Genomic DNA, 16,899 nt, shown 5'->3' with positions numbered 1-16,899 from the left:
CCTTGGCCATTTACGGACTGGTCGTCTTCCCGAAGGTTCTTGGGCATATTGAAGTTGCGGTTGTGGATTTCTTCGAAAAGTTGAAGCAAAGAGTCAACCCGGTCCCAACCATCTTGGCTGAGACTTTTAGATCTCTAAATGCTTGTAGGAGAAAAGGGGAAGGACGCTTTATCGGATGCGCTCAGTTACTAAATGTTTGGATCTTTAGCCACTTTTGGAAGGTGGAGCGCTCGCCTTTCCACATGTTTTCAAAGACATTCTCCCCGTTGGAAGCACACCTTGAAAAAGATTGGCCGAAGGATGTCACTGAACAACATTGGGTCTCGGTTTTTCAGAACCTCCGTGCCGAAGATATAACTTGGAGAGCACCTTGGATTCATCCCTCTGTCTTGTTATACAAGTGTGGAAACCAAGACTGGGTGCCTTTACTAGGATTATGGGGAGGAGTTGGATATGCTCCATTGTTGGTTCAAAGACAGTTCGCTTCGCGACAGTTTGTACCAGTTACCGATGGATTGGCACAATCGGAGTTTGCCTTTATGGGTGAGGGTTACATAAGAAAGGTTAGAGATACTGCGAATTCTTGGAAGAAAATCTACCTAATAGAATTGGCTCTCTATGCTGATACTATCACTGTAGACTATGACATATGGAGGCAACGACGAGTGAAGAGTCAAATAACCCCACCGATCGATGAAGCTTACCGGAATCCGTTCTCAGAGGAAATCCCATCCGAGCTAGAAATTGCAAGACATGAATTTGAACGTGAAAAAGCCAAAATGTTGCGAGATATTAGTTCTCTCCAGGAGGAAAACTTCCAGCTGAAGATTGATGTCGAAATTGAAAAATCCAGAACAGAAAAAGTCTAAAAAGAAGGTGAAGTCACGAGAAAGGATTTAAAGGACCTTCATTTGGAAAACAAGAAATTAAGAGGCACTATAAGAAATAGTGGATTAGGCAAAGCATCAGCAGAATGGAAGGAGGAACTAAGCAATATCAAAGGTGGAATGGAATTCTGGAAAGCCAAAGCGAAGAAAGAAGAGGAAAGAGCTGCACGTGCTATGATAGAGTTGAGGAAGAAGAACGCTGAATACGAAACTGTGACTGCAGAACTAACGGCTAGTCAGTCTGGGCATCAAGAGCTAAAAGGAAAAATCTGAAGTCTAGAGAGTACACTGCAAGCTCATCAGCAACATTTGGATGACCTCTTGAGAGCTTTAGAAGAGAAGAATGGTCAGCATGACAGAGACATTCGCGCCTATGAAAGAGCCCTCCAAGAAAAGGATATGCATCTCGGTAGTTTGATCAATGAAATTCGTAAGGTGGCGGCGCATGTTGTACAATTATCAGATGAAGCGGAAGTTCTCAGTTGTCAATACCCTCCTAGCCAAAGATCGAGCATTTCGGAGTTCTTGGAACGTATAAAGAAACAAGGCGATGTGGCTAAGAAGTTTGTGTAACTGTTAAAATTAATATGGCAAAACTTTTTGTAACGGACTCTTTTGATAAATAAAACACCCAAGTATGGGGCCATTTTGGAATCAACACCTATTTTTGCATATTTACGCATGATTAACATTTATTAGTTACTCATTCATTTATTCATTGCATGCTCATATCTCCCTAATCATTCGCTAAGGTTAAAACCATCTAATCCACAGTTACCACACTACGAGTCTGGAATCACGTCACTCTTACAGGACACGCTTGAGAGCTAAAGCTATGGATGCCGAACTCAATGAAAGGATGGAAAAGATGGAAAGAACCCAAAGAGAGTTACAGGAGCAACTGGCCAAGTCGCAGCAAGAGGCAAGAGATTTGATGGTGAGGTCTCGAGAGGAATCGCTCGAGCAAAGGGAACAAATGGCCAAAATGATGGAAATGATGACGGCCTTGGTCAAAGGAAAGAGACCTATGCAGAGCCCTGATGTCGTAGAACCGCCTCAGTCAAGAGCTAATCAAGACCCACTTTATTCCCCGGGATTTACTCCACCTCATGTCCACGCAATGCAACGAGGATACCCCCAAAGGGAACCTACAGGCCTGGAACAACATCCTACTCCATCTGCTCATTTAGGACAAGGAATGTTTGTATCGAACCCTGGGGCTAATCCTTCAGATCCAATTGTTCCAGACCTAGATGATCCTGTAGAAGTAGCAAGGTTGAGAATTGATGACAATAACGCTCAGGATAAGTATAGGATCTTGGAAGAGAGGATCAAGGCAGTAGAAGGCGCTGAAGTTTTCTCTGCTTTGAGTGCCAAAGAGCTCAATTTGGTACCTGATTTGATTCTACCCCCAAAATTCAAGGCACCTGATTTTGAGAAGTATGATGGAACAAGATGTCTAAAGGCGCATCTTATCATGTTTTGCCGAAAGATGACTGGCTACATGAACGATGATAAGTTATTGGTACACTGCTTTCAAGATAGTTTAGTGGGCTCAGCCCTTCGATGGTATAATCAGCTTAGCAGAGAGAGAATCCGATCATGGAAAGATTTGGCGTCAGCATTCTGTGAGCAATATAGGCATGTATCGGTTATGGTGCCTGATCGATTAACTTTACAAATGATGGAAAAGAAGCCGACAGAGACTTTTCGGCAATATGCACAAAGATGGAGGGATATCTCTGCTCAAGTGGAGCCTCCGTTAACTAAGACAGAGATAACGATCCTCTTTATTAATACTCTAAAAGCACCGTTTTACGACAAATTGGTAGGAAGTGCCACAAAGGACTTTGCGAATATTGTAATATCTGGGGAGCTTATTGAAAACGCCGTCAAGAGTGGGAGAATAGAAAGCTCTGAGAGTTAGAAGAGGGCAGTACCTGTAAAGAAAAAGGAGGTGGAGGCCCATATGGTTGGAACCGAGAGCCACTGTGCTCCCAATTCGTACCCCACCCAATCACGACCTCATTATCGCCCACCTTCAAACTTCTACTTTCCTCCTCAAGGTCCTTACTATCAAGCACCTTCGCCTTACCCCGTTTATGCTATGAATAACCAAAGACCATTCACCGTGTTCCCACCAAACATCGTGCCTACACAAAGCCAACCGAAAAATGAACAAAGACCAACAAGACCCAATCTTGAAAGGCCTCAGTTTACTCCAATTCCTGTATCATACGAAGAATTATACCCGAAGCTGTTGGAAAAACAGTTAATATCCCCACATTACATGGCGCCCCTGAAGCCTCCATATCCGAAGTGGTATGATCCTAACGCTAACTGCATGTATCACGCTGGGAATTAGGGACACTCTACAGAAAACTGCCTTGCTTTTAAAAGGAGGGTTTAAGGTCTCATTGATGCCGGCGTTCTACGATTCGATGGTGTTAGCAATGTGACGGGGAATCCTCTTCCTAATCATACTGGCGGAAATGTAAATGCGGTAACAAACGAAGACAATTGGTGAGCCAAAGTTTATGTTACCAAAATAAAGACACCTTTGCGGAAGGTATGGGAGATGATGATTGAAAGTGGCTTGCTCTGTCTGTCTAGTAAGATTCTCAAAGAAGAAAGTACAAAAGACCAAAGTTTCTATGATTTTCATGGCGTCCAAGGGTATGACATCCAATCTTGTAAGGAATTTGGGAAATTACTTCAGGACATGATGGATAACAAAGAGGTCAAGGTCTTTGATAGGGTGGAGGGGACCGAAGAAGGAGAAATATGTGCCTCTGATAATCAATTGATGGCTTTCCCTTATAGCGTCGATAGACCTTTGGTGATTTATTACGAGGCAAAGAAGGAAGAGGTTAGTCGAGAAGTTAAACCAAGTTTGATAATCGAAGTACCTGCTCCTTTCCCTTACAAGGACAACAAGGCAGTGCCGTGGAAGTATGATGTTAATATCATTGTACCTGAGGGTGAAAAGTCCAAGGTTGTGAGTGAAGGTGTTAGCGGAGTAGGACATTTTACTCGTAGCGGAAGATGTTATTCTCCCGAGACGGTTGAGCCAAAGAAGAAGGTTGCTGGTCCGAGCCAAAAAGGAAAAGCACCAATGTATGAGGCTGAGGATGATGTTGAAATACCACCCGAGCAAGAAGTTAAAAAGGCTGTGAATTAGGAGGAAGCATGTGAGTTCTTAAAGTTCATTAAGCACAGTGAATATAGCGTTGTAGAACAATTAAACAATCTCGGTACTGTCTCTATTGTTGAATTCGGAGCCACATCGGAATGCCTTGTTAAAAGTGTTAAATCAAGCTTATGTGGCGAACAATGTATCTGTGGAAAAGTTTGATAGGTGGGCAAATAATCTAAATGCAGATAATTTCATCTCCTTTAGTGACGACGAAATACCGCCAAATGGAAGAGGCTCCATAAAAGCATTGCACATCACAACCAATTGCAAAGGTTACATATTACCAAATGTGTTCATCGACAATGGATCTGCACTCAATGTTATGCCTTTGGCCACGCTTTCTAGGATGCCGGTTGATATGTCCTATCTGAGGCATTGTCATTCTATAGTAAGGGCATTTGATGGGACACGGTGAGAGGTCATGGGAAAGATCGAAATTCCTTTAAAAGTGGGGCCATGTGCATACGATATTGAGTTTCAGGTCATGGACATCACGCCTTCATACAATTGCCTGTTAGGAAGACCTTGGATCCATTCTGCTGGGCAGTTCCTTCATCTCTCCATCAGAAAGTAAAGTTCATCATGGATAGTCGTTTGATTACTGTTGGTGGCGAGGAAGACATCGTCGCATCTATCTCTACTGATGCACCCTACATCGAAATAAGCGAAGATGCTGTAGAATGTTCTTTTCGCTCCTTGGAATTTATCAATGCTGCATTTGTTGCTGAAGGGAATAAGATCCCCATTCCCAAACTGTCGAGGAATACCAAGATTGGAATTAAGCTGACTGTGGGACAAAGAGCTCGAGCAAGGAAAAGTTTGGGAAAATATCAACAAGGGATGGTTAGAGCTTTGAAACCAACGTACCACAAGGGTTGATACGGTTTGGGGTTTAAGCCAGATGTACATAAAAAACGAAAACAATTTCAGAAAAATCGAGAAAGAAGAATCGCAAGAGCTTCGGGCCAGGAATTAGAATGGGGGCCGTTGGCGTATCCTCCTTTGTCGAGAACATTTACATCAGCAGGAGTGATGTACCCAGGGCAGAACAATTCGTAAGCCACATTATTGATTGAAAAGGGTCTTCAGAATCTCAGTCTAAATGCTATTGACAATGAGAATGATGAAATTAAGAACGCTTCGATGATAGGCCCTTGTCCTCCAGGATATGTTTTGAACAACTGGACTGCTGTGGACCTCATTGTAGTTTTTAAGTCTCCTTCAGAGTAATGCTCAATGTTAACCCTTCATTTTGTGTGTCCTTAAATAGTAGGGTCCCTTTTGTAAGAGCTTATGTTTGCTCTTTATCATTTTAATGATCATTAATGAAGATGCATTTTGTTTTATATTGTCATGTTCTTTTCATTTCCATTAACTTCACGACTACTCCTTCTATTCATTTCCTTTTCCAGCATATGTCTCATATCATCTCATATCATCATATGTTGATTCCAATACCTCAATGCTCTTCTATAGCTTTTTCCATTCACCTTTCAGGTGCTTAGATATCAATGGCATGAATAATCCCGTTATGAATCCTGAAATCAATTTTGAGAAGGCTGTTTGTTTAGGAGAATTCGAAGCCGACGAAAATGCTGAAGATTGTGTCTCGTCTCCTGACTTACTGAGAATGGTGGAACAAGAGGAGAAACAGATCCTTCCCCATCAAGAATCTGTTGAGGTAGTGAACTTGGGGAATGAAGAAGAGAAACAAGAAGTGAAGATTGGGACTTCCACTTTAGAAAACACCAGGCGTAATTTGATCGCCTTGCTCCATGAGTACAAGGATGTGTTTGCCTGGTCTTATCAGGATATGCCAGGGTTGAACACAGATATTGTGGTCCATAAGCTCCCACTGAAACCAGAATGTAAGCCCGTTCAGCAGAAATTAAGAAGGATGAGACCCGAAATGCTGTTAAAGATAAAAGAAGAAGTCAAGAAACAATTTGACGCTGGCTTCCTACAAGTTTCAAAGTATCCAGAATGGGTAGCTAATATAGTCCCAGTGCCAAAAAAGGATGGCAAGGTGCGAATGTGCGTGGATTATCGTGATCTGAATCAAGCAAGCCCTAAGGATAACTTTCCTTTACCGCACATCGACAGTTTGGTGGATAATACGGCAAAGCATTCTTTGTTTTCATTCATGGGTGACTTCTCAGGTTATAATCAGATAAAGATGGCTCCCGAGGACATGGAGAAAACTGCATTCATAACAATATGGGGAACCTTCTGCTATAAAGTAATGCCATTCGGATTAAAGAATGCTGGGGCAACATATCAGAGAGCTATGGTGACGTTGTTTCATGATATGATGCACAAAGAAATAGAAGTTTATGTCGATGATATGATTGCCAAATCTCGGGAAGAAAGAGAGCGTGTTGGGAGTCTTAGGAAGCTGTTTGAAAGATTAAAGAAGTTCCAGTTGAAGCTTAACCCGGCCAAATGTACGTTTGGGGCTACCTCAGGAAAACTGCTAGGTTTCATTGTTAGTGAAAGAGGTATCGAGGTTGATCTAGATAAGATAAAAGCTATACAAGAATTGCCTCCCCCGCGCACACAAAAGGAAGTCAGGGGATTGTTAGGAAGGTTGAATTACATTGCTCGATTCATTGCCCAACTTACGAATCAGTGTGATCTAATTTTTCGACTCCTTCGAAAGCATAACCCGGGAGAATGGAACGAGGAGTGCCAAGTGGCATTCGATAAGATAAAACGGTATTTGTCTAATCCTCCTGTGCTAGTACCGCTGACCCCTGGAAAACCATTAATATTGTAATTGACCGTGTTTGAGAACTCAATGGGTTGCGTACTGGGACAACATGACGAGTCGGGGAAAAGAGAAAAGGTAATTTATTACCTCAGCAAGAAGTTCACAGAGTATAAAGCGAAATACCCTTCAATTGAAAATTTTTGTTATGCATTAATTTGGACGGTTCGAAGGCTCAGACAATACATGTTATATCATACGACATGGTTAATTTCAAAATTGGACCCAATAAAGTACATGATGGAGTCACCTGCACTCTCAGGGAGGATGGCACGATGGCAGATCCTATTGACTGAGTATGACATTGTATATGTGAGCCAAAAGTCGATAAAGGGAAGCGCAATAGCTGATTTCTTGCCAAGTCGAACAACGGAGGAATACGAGCCTTTGAGATTTGATTTCCCAGATGAAGATTTGATGTGCATTTCAGAAAAAGAGGGCAAGTCATCAAAAGGAAAGTCATGGAAGATGAGCTTTGATGGTGCATCAAATGCATTGGAGCATGGGATCGGAGCAGTCTTAGTGTCACCTGAAGGGGTCCATTACCCACTCACTGCCAGATTGGATTTCTTCTGTACCAATAATATAGCGGAGTACGAAGCTTGCATCATGGGGCTTCGTGAAGCTATCAAGAAGAAGATCAAAATCTTAGAGGTACACGGGGACTCATCGTTAGTCATTTATCAAATTCGTGGAGATTGGGAAGTGAGGGATTCGAAATTAATCAAGTACCACGATCTCGTTGCGAAATTGGTCAAAGAATTCAAGGAAGTGACTTTTAACTACTTTCCACGAGAGGAGAACCAACTGGCTGATGCCCTAGCCACTTTGGCTTCGATGTTCAAAGCAAACAGGGAAACTGAGATAATGTCCATCCAAATGAGTATATATGAGACCCCCGCGCATTGCTTTAGCATTGAGGAGGAGTCAGATGGACAACCATGGTTCCATGATATCTTGGAGTATATCAAGAATCAAAGGTACCCCGAGCAAGCAAATGAGAATGACAAAAGAACAATCAGGAAATTGGCGATTGGATTTGTTCTTGACGGAGATATTCTATACAAAAGGGGAAAAGATCAAGTGCTCTTGAGGTGCGTAAACGCTGTTGAAGCCAGAAAGATACTAGAAGAGGTTCATGAAGGAATTTGTGGAACACATGCTAGTGGTTTCACCATGGCCAGGCAGATCATGAGACTTGGTTATTATTGGCTGACGATGGAAAAGGATTGCTTTGGCTACGCACGAAAATGCCACAAATGTCAAATTTATGGCGATAAAATTCATGCAGCTCCGTCGCCCCTTCATGTCATGACTTCTCCGTGGCCTTTTTCTATGTGGGACATGGATGTTATAGGGCCAATTTCCCTGAAAGCTTCCAATGGGCATCGATTCATCTTTGTGGTTATAGACTACTTCACAAAATGGGTAGAAGCTACTTCGTTTGCTAATGTGACAAAGGCTGCAGTCTGTAGGTTTTTTAAAAAGGAAATTATATGTCGATATGGTCTGCCTGAAAGAATCATTTCAGATAATGCTTTAAATTTGAACAACAAGATGATGAAAGAAGTATGTGAGCAATTCTAGATAAACCATCATAATTCTTCACCCTACTGCCCGAAGATGAACGGAGCAGTAGAAGCCGCTAATAAGAACATCAAGAGGATTATCGGGAAGATGACTGAGACATATAAGGACTGGCACGAGAAGCTACCATTTGCTTTGCACGCATATCGTACCTCGGTACGGACGTCTACGGGGGTAACTCCTTTTTCCTTGGTCTACGGGATGGAAGCCATTTTGCCTATTGAAGTAGAGATCCCGTCCTTGCGAGTCTTGATAGAGACAAAACTAGAAGAATCAGAGTGGGTTCGAGCTCGATATGATCAGCTAAATCTTATTGAGGGAAAACGCTTGAAGGCAATTTGTCACGGACAGATGTACCAGAAGAGAATGATTACGGCCCATGATAAAATGGTGCGGCCAAGAGAATTCCGCGAAGGGGAACTGGTACTAAGAAACATCCTCTCAATACAAAAAGACTTTCGAGGAAAATGGTCACCAAATTGGGAAGGGCCATACGTTGTAAAAAAGGCATTCTCAGGAGGGGCTCTGATTCTCACTGAGATGGACGGAAAAGAATTACTTAATCCAGTGAACTCAGATGCTGTGAAGAAATATTATGCCTAAAAAAAAAGAAAAAAAAACAAAAACAAAAAAATAGAAAAGAAAAAAGAAAAGAAAGAAAAAATCAAGATGAAAACCCGAAAAGGGCGTCTTGATAAACAAAAAGATTAGGATGAAAACTCGAAAGGGAGTCCTAATAAGGTGCGCTCAGGCTTAAAGGAGCAAAGTGACTTGAATGGGGAGTTGAATGACGAAGTCGCTATATTTGAAACATTCTCAGAAGCTCGAAATCTTTTACACAGAAGCCGTGCTCGAAAGGATCCAGGACGAGGAAACGTGGAGAAGTTCATGCGTTGGATATCTAAAGCATTTGTAGCCATTGGATTCACTTTCCTTTCTTTGTGATGCTTTCTTTATTGAACTATTCCTTGTTAATTTTCTTTGTTGCTTTTGAAATAGTTTGAATATGAGGTATTTCTTTCATGCCTACTTTACCATTTTTCATGCATCTCGTGTTTGATTCATTTAACTGATAAATGGTAAGATGACATACTCTAAACAAAAGGAATGTTGAGCATTACCTGGATGAGAATTTGATAAATACAAGGACCCTGAAGCAAGAACAAAGTTCAACGAGGGGGCAAGAGGGTGATATACGAAGAAATGTGGGTTACTCACCAAACTTGAGGATGAGTACAAAACTAGAGAGAAAAGTCAAGAATTGAGGAAATGAATGCGGACCCTCACAAAAATCAAAAGTGGGGCACGTGACAAACGATTACGGTGCATTGCATGATCATGTAGACACAAAAGCATTTAGGACAAACATGTGCATATCGTAATAACATCATACATGACATATACAGGTATACCAGTAGAGCAAGGAATACTAGGAGAAAGCTGCACAGAATCAATGAAGAAGAAGGCTTTTAGTTTCACCTGATGTTTTATGAAACCCTGTTTCTTTCAAGAGGTATTTTTAAATTTCTGCATTTTTTCAAAAAATCAACTCATAATACAGAGGTGAGTTGAGCCTCGGGTCACGCTGAGGTATTTTTAATTTCTGTCTTTTTTTTAAAAATTAACTCATAATACAGAGGTGAGTTGAGCCTCGGGTCACGCTGAGGTATTTGTAATTTATGTCTTTTTTTTTCAAATCAACTCATAATACAAAGGTGAGTTGAGCCTCGGGTCACGCTGAGGTATTTTTTTAATTTAATTTCTGTTTTTTCAAAAAATCAACTCATAATACAGAGGTGAGTTGAGCCTCGAGTCCTGTTGAGGTATTTTTAATTTCTATCTTTTTTAAAAATCAACTCATATCTGAGGTGAGTTGAGCCTCGGGTCCTGTTGAGGTATTTTTTAATTTCATTTTTTCAAAAATCAACTCATATCTGAGGTGAGTTGAGCCTCGGGTCCTGTTGAGGTATTTTTTAATTTCGCTTTTTCAAAAATCAACTCATATCTGAGGTGAGTTGAGCCTCGGGTCACGTTGAGGTATTTTTTAATTTCTATTTTTTCAAAAATCAACTCATATCTGAGGTGAGTTGAGCCTCGGGTCACGTTGAGGTGAGTTGAGCCTCGGGTCACTGTTGAGGTATTTTTTAATTTACTTTTTTCAAAAATCAACTCATAATCTGAGGTGAGTTGAGCCTCGGGTCCTGTTGAAGTATTTTTTAATTTCATTTTTTTTCAAAAATCAACTCATAATATAGAGGTGAGTTGAACCTCGGGTCACTGTTGAGGTATTTTTAAATTTCGCTTTTTCAAAAATCAACTCATAATCTGAGGTGAGTTGAGCCTCGGGTCCTGTTGAGGTATTTTTTAATTTAATTTACGCTTTTTCAAAAAATCAACTCATAATCTGAGGTGAGTTGAGCCTCGGGTCACACTGAGGTATTTTTTAATTTAATTTCTATTTTTTCAAAAAATCAACTCATATTGCGAGAAGTGAGTTGAGCCTCGGGTCACGCTGAGGTATTTGCAATTTCTGTTTTTCTAAAAATCAACTCATAATGCGAGAAGTGAGTTGAGCCTTGGGTCACACGCCGAGGTATTTTTCAATTGCTTGTTTTTCAAAAATCAACTCATATTGCGAAAGGTGAGTTGAGCCTCGGCTCACATGCCGAGATATTTATTTTAAATTTCTTTTTTAAAAATCAACTCATAATGCGAGAAGTGAGTTGAGCCTCGGGTCACGCTGAGGTATTTTCAATTTCTGTTTTTCTAAAAATCAACTCATAATGCGAGAGGTGAGTTGAGCCTCAGGTCGCATGCCGAGGTATTTATTTTTCAATTTCTTTTTTCAAAAATCAACTCATAATGCGAGAAGTGAGTTGAGCCTTGGGTCACGCTGAGGTATTTTCAATTTCTGTTTTTCTAAAAATCAACTCATAATGCGAGAGGTGAGTTGAGCCCCATGTCGCACGCTAAGGTATTTTTCAATTTCTTTTTCAAAAAAATCAACTCATATTGCGAGAAGTGAGTTGAGCCTTGGGTCATACGCCGAGTTATTTTTCAATTGCTGTTTTTCAAAAATCAACTCATATTGCGAGAGGTGAATTGAGCCTCGGGTCACATGCCGAGGTATTTCTTTTAAATTTCCTTTTTCAAAAATCAACTCATATTGCGAGAGGTGAGTTGAGCCTCGGGTCGCACGCCGAGCTGTTCTCGATTTTTGCTTTTCAAATAAAAAGAAAATTTTGGATGGTCGAACAAAATTCAGTGCTTTTAAGTCTTTGTTCTATCCCTGTTTCACAGCGATGAGCAAAGAGGGGCAGCTGTAATCACTGAATTTTGTCCGGCTTGATTTCGTGTTTTTTTTTAAATTTCAAAAAAATACAAAAAATAAAAAATTACATTTTGACCCCTAAAATTTTTAAAATTGCATTTTGACCCTAAAATTTCCTAAAATTATATTTTGACCCCTAAGCTTTTTGAAATTACATTTTAAGCCCTAAATTTTCTCAAAATTATATTTTGGCCCCAAAAGTTTTGCTGTGTTTGCAATTTGGTCCGTCTGGCATCCGACAGTGCAAGTTGCGCACCTACACTGCGACAGCCGACCTAATGCATGGCCTCCCTCTCCCCTAACCACCTGCTACCTGCAAAAAAGAAAAAAAATCAACAATTTAAAGGGTTTTCAAACCCCAATTCAGCAGCCAAGCAAGGAAGCAAAAAGAAAAAAAATAACAAAATTTTTGAGAGAAAAATCAAGCAAAAACAGCAGCCTCATCGCCACCGTGCGTCGTCAAACCGCCACCACCGTTATACTCCCATCTACTACCACCAAAGAAAGCAAATCAAGCAAAAAAATCATCAAAGAAAAATACCCATGAAAATAAAAAAAAAAGGAGCAAGCAAAGAAGAAAAGAGGGAGAAAAGGAGAGCTCCACCGCACGTCGCCGTCGTCGGCCGTTGCACCGCAGGCGGAGAAAGCACCGGCAGCAGCAGAGAAATCGGCGGGGGGCTGATCGGGGAGGAAGAAAGAAAGGAAGAAAAGAGAAGAAAAAAAGGCTGAAAAAAAGAAATAAAGAAAGAAAAGAAAGGGGAAGAAAGAAAGGAAAAAAAAAGAATAAAGTGCAGGCCATTTTCAGCAAAGAGCAGGCCACCCATAGCAGGCCAGGCCTATCCCCTTGGCCCAGCGGGTGTTCGGCCCAATTCTGCCCAGCAGTGTAGAGGCCCCGACCGGTGCAGCCCAACAGCAGCTTAGCAGGCCCAATTCGCAGCAGGCCCAAAAAACAGAAAACAAAAAATGGAGAAAAAGAAAAAGGCCCAAAATTCAAGCCCATAACTTTGGGCTTTTGGTAATTTCTTTAAATCCATTTTAATTTAGTCCATTTATTTAAATATTGTCTCATTTTAATTAAATTAGCATTTTATGGTATTTTTGAAATATTATTTTGTTTATTTTATTTTATAATATTAAATTTAAATAATTTCATTTTTAGAATAGAAAAATCATTTTAATGCATAAGGCAATGAACCGATTTAACATTAAGTCATCGAATTCATCGCTATGTTGGGTGAATATTGATGGCTCGAGTTAAATACGGGACGCCATTTAAAAAAACTGAAAACATTCAAAATTTCTCGTGTTTTTTAAAAAATGAAATAATTAAAAATAAGAATTTCTCGTGTTTTAATAGAATCACGATTAAATATTAAGTTGAGTCGATTTGGCACTAACTCGATGATTTCATCGCCATGTAGGGATGAATATCATTGATTTGTGTTAAATACGGTACTTCTTAAAAAAAATCGTGTCTCAAAAATTTTCGTGTTTTCAAAAAAAAATTTTCTTGTGTTTCAAAAACTTCCGTGTTTTAAAAAAAAATTTTGTGTTTTCAAAAATTCTCATGTTTCAAAAATCTTCGTGTTTTCAAAATTCTAGTGTTTCAAAAATTTTCGTGTTTTTAAAAATTCCTGTATTTCAAAAATTTTCTTGTTTTCAAAAAAGATTCCGTGTTTCATAAATTTCCGTGTTTTAAAAAAATATTCTCGTCTTTCAAAAATTTTCGTGTTTTCAAAAAATTGACCGTGTTTCATAAATTTTCGTGTTTCAAAAAAAAATCCTCGTGTTTCGTTTTTTATCAAAATTTTTATGTTTTCAAAAACAAATTTTGTGTTTTAATAATTTTCGTGTTTCAAAAAGAAAATTCGTGTTTTCAAAAAAAAATCTCGTGTTTCAAAATTTTCGTGTCTTTTTTTAAAAAAATTCGTGTTTCTAAAATTCTTGTATTTTAAAAAAATTTTGTGTGTTCAAAAAAAAGAAAAAGTTGTTGTGCTTTAAAATTCTCGTGTTTCAATCGGGTCACGACTAATATTAAATTGAACTCGTATTTTTGAAAATCAAGACAACGCGCGTTTTACGAGATACCAATTTTGGGCGTCGCGAGGGTGCTAATACCTTCCTCGCGCGTAACCGACTCCCGAACCCTAATTTTCTCTGGATTTTTACGTGGACCTAAAATTACCTCTTTTTTAGAAAAGTTTAAAAATAAAATTTTCTTCTAAAAAGAGAATTTTGTAGGTGTCCGATCACACCTAGAAAAAAGATCGGTGGCAACTCCTTTTTCGAATAAAATTGAAACGTTGCTTTTAAATTTTCAATAATCACTTCGACCAGCACCCGTGCCCCAAAATTTTTAGGTCGCTACAGTCCCAAAATAATTTGGTTGAAAACTTATCAAGCATTGCTGATCATGAAGATGTATGCAAAGTGTGCCAGTTTGTGAAACATGCGAGGCTTCCATTTCGAGCAAACAGAGCCTGGCGGGCTAGTGAAAAGATTCACTTAGTACATATTGACATTTGCGGACCCATTAAAACAAGTTCATCAAATGGAAGTAGGTACTTTGTGGTTTTTATTGATGATTGTACTATTCAAAAATGTGTCCATATTGTAATAAACATGTAACTATTTTCTGTTTATTTGAACGATGAATAAATAAATAAATAAAGTTAATTTCATATTTCACTATTATGTCTTTTGTATTTCTATTTTTCATATTTTGCATGCATAGTGAAATTGTGACAAGCAAATATTAACTCATTGATTGTCTAAGTTCAAACCGATGATAAATGGCATTGTAAGAACATTTACATTGCGAGAAAGACAACTTACTTTAGTAGGTAATCTAAACGAGTTTGTAATCCTGTAAAAGAATCAAAGTAAGCATTTGATTCAAATATTGAGAAGGATTATTATACCGTCTACAATTCTAATTGAAGAGATGGCTAGTTTTGGCTATCAGAGCAGTTGACTCCATGGGGAGAGACAAAGATGTATTCATTGGCAGAATGATACATTTAACTGAACCCCAGATGAATTAATTCTAAATTTATTTGTGAATTAATTCACTTGTGACGTTCATGGTATGATTTACCTAAATCTTGAGTTAGTCATTGACCATACGTATATAACTCATGTGCATTGATATAAGTGGAGGCTTATGCTCTAAAGATGATTGAGTCGATAACTGGTATGTTGGGTACATGACTTGTGTATGGCATGGCTTTACTAGCAATAGTGAAATTTATAGCTCAATTAAAGAGTTAAAAATATCCTCTCATTGGCATTGAGTGAATTGATTATAAATATGGAACGTTGCCACGGGTTGCTAGTTTTTGAACGAGCAATTTATCACAATCATTTGTTGACAATAATCATATTAATCATTAAAAAGATACAATGGTGACAATAAGATAAAATATAATTGTATTGAGTGAATAGATTTAACTCAAAGGATCAATAATATCATATGAGGGTAACACACACATGACGAGGTCATTTGAAAAAACAGTTGGATGAATTGCTTTCATAAAGAGTATACGATAAAGAGTTTTCAATCATGGTACTTTTTGTAAATTGACTTCATGATTAAGTAATTGCAAATTATCGAAAAAATACTTCTAGACATAATTGCAATTAATAGAGCCTTTGTATATGTCTGATTGGTCCCTTCACTAGCTCAACAAAAACTCGATCGAATTGTATTTGAATCAGAAGAAAATTCTGTAAATTTGGAAATAATTCAACTGATTTGATTTATTCGATGTGGAATTAAATTGAGCGGTTGTAAGAATTGTTCAATTAGATAATTTGGTTAAAAAATTTTCTTGAAAAATTAATTTGAAAAATATAAGTGATTTTTGGGAAAATTAATTTTGATAAACTAAAATTAAATTAATCAAATTAATTAAAATTAATATGATATTTTTGGAAATTAATTTTCAAGTCAAACAATTGGCCCAATGGGTAATTGAATTTGAAAATTGGACTTGAAATCGTAAATTGGACTCGGGAGCCTAAAACTGAGATCAAGACCCAAAAACTAGTTGAATCGGGCTTGGTATGTGAAATCGAGTTAACGGTCCAACCGATGGCTGGACTAGATCAATCGAGCCGTCACTGGCCCAGACCGAATCGGTAGAAACTGAACCAACTTGAGGTGCCAGTGACTACGACGGCAGCATTCCAGTGGCTAGAAAATGGTCGACGACGGTGGGTCTTCGACGGTTGAGTAGTGGAGGAATCACAGTCCTACTAGGACTCTACTGGATAATTTGATTTCAGATTAACTATTCTAAAAATAATATTATTTTAATAGATTTAATATTAAATTAAATTAAATATAATATTTATCTTGATAAGTATTATATTAATTTAATATTAAAGTGATTAAGTTTAATCATAGTTGAATTCTCTAAACTCTCCCTATATAAAGAGTCATTATTTCACACACTTAAATTCAAGAGAAAATTGTAGAGAGAAAATTCTCTGAAAAAAATATTTCAGAAAATTTCTAGAGATATTTTTCTTACTTACAACTTGGCCCAAAATTTTAGAGAAATTATAAAATTACCCCACTGGTAATTTTTGTGAAAAATTTTATTATTCGAAGCGAGCCCACAATCGACAAACGTGAGCTTAAGGGTAGTAGAGAAGACTACTCGGTCGAAATGTTCATCCTAGATGAATCGAAAAGTTACAATTTTGATTAAGTGTTTATTACTTTAGATATCACAACCAAGTTCTTGTTTTAGAAATTTGTTTTTAAAACTTTAGTTTTTCCCTAAATTTATTTTTCGCTGCGTTTTTCAAACCCGATTTTCCAACATGTACAAGGTTCTATTGGGTGTACTATATGAAGAAAAAGTCTAAAATGGCTGAAATCTTCTTCAAGTTTAAAAATATGGTGGAAAATCAAATTGATTGTAAACTTAAGATGATAAGGTCAGATAATGGGGCAAAGTACACTTCAGAAAAGTTTCAAGAAAATTTGCGAAGAGGTTAGTGTCCATCATCAGTTGAGCAATGTAAATACTCCACAACAAAATGGAGTAAGTGAAAGAAAAAAATATAACAATAATGAATATGGCTCGCTGCTTGTTGTTTGAGAGCAAACTGCCAAATGATT

At 38.4% G+C, this 16,899-nt stretch overlaps 1 protein-coding gene and 2 long non-coding RNA genes across 3 annotated transcripts; 2 read left to right on the top strand and 1 right to left on the bottom strand.

The window, feature by feature from the left end:
• The first annotated feature begins 1,722 nt into the window (after positions 1-1,722).
• LOC105761889 (uncharacterized) lies at positions 1,723-9,212 on the top strand. Its single transcript, XM_052624813.1, is given in 9 exon segments — positions 1,723-2,809; positions 2,954-3,209; positions 3,339-3,410; positions 3,501-4,023; positions 4,069-4,133; positions 4,135-4,625; positions 4,628-4,926; positions 5,164-5,309; positions 5,581-9,212. Coding segments are annotated over 9 exon segments (6,399 nt in total). The 3' UTR covers positions 9,041-9,212.
• Positions 9,213-11,677: 2,465 nt separating this feature from the next.
• LOC128035420 (uncharacterized) lies at positions 11,678-12,511 on the bottom strand. Its single transcript, XR_008191917.1, has 2 exons — positions 12,378-12,511; positions 11,678-12,259 (listed from the first exon to the last, which is right to left on the bottom strand). It is a non-coding gene; the product is annotated as an uncharacterized LOC128035420 (long non-coding RNA).
• A 1-nt stretch (position 12,512) lies between these two features.
• LOC128035421 (uncharacterized) lies at positions 12,513-14,456 on the top strand. The gene is made up of 2 exons (XR_008191918.1): positions 12,513-12,783; positions 14,129-14,456. It is a non-coding gene; the product is annotated as an uncharacterized LOC128035421 (long non-coding RNA).
• The last annotated feature ends 2,443 nt before the right edge of the window (positions 14,457-16,899 follow it).

The sequence above is a fragment of the Gossypium raimondii genome, chromosome 12, assembly GCF_025698545.1.
Source record: "Gossypium raimondii isolate GPD5lz chromosome 12, ASM2569854v1, whole genome shotgun sequence".
Lineage (NCBI taxonomy): Eukaryota > Viridiplantae > Streptophyta > Magnoliopsida > Malvales > Malvaceae > Gossypium > Gossypium raimondii.
The sequence above is the reverse complement of the archived record's forward strand: the minus strand, read 5'-3'. Positions and strand labels throughout refer to the sequence as shown.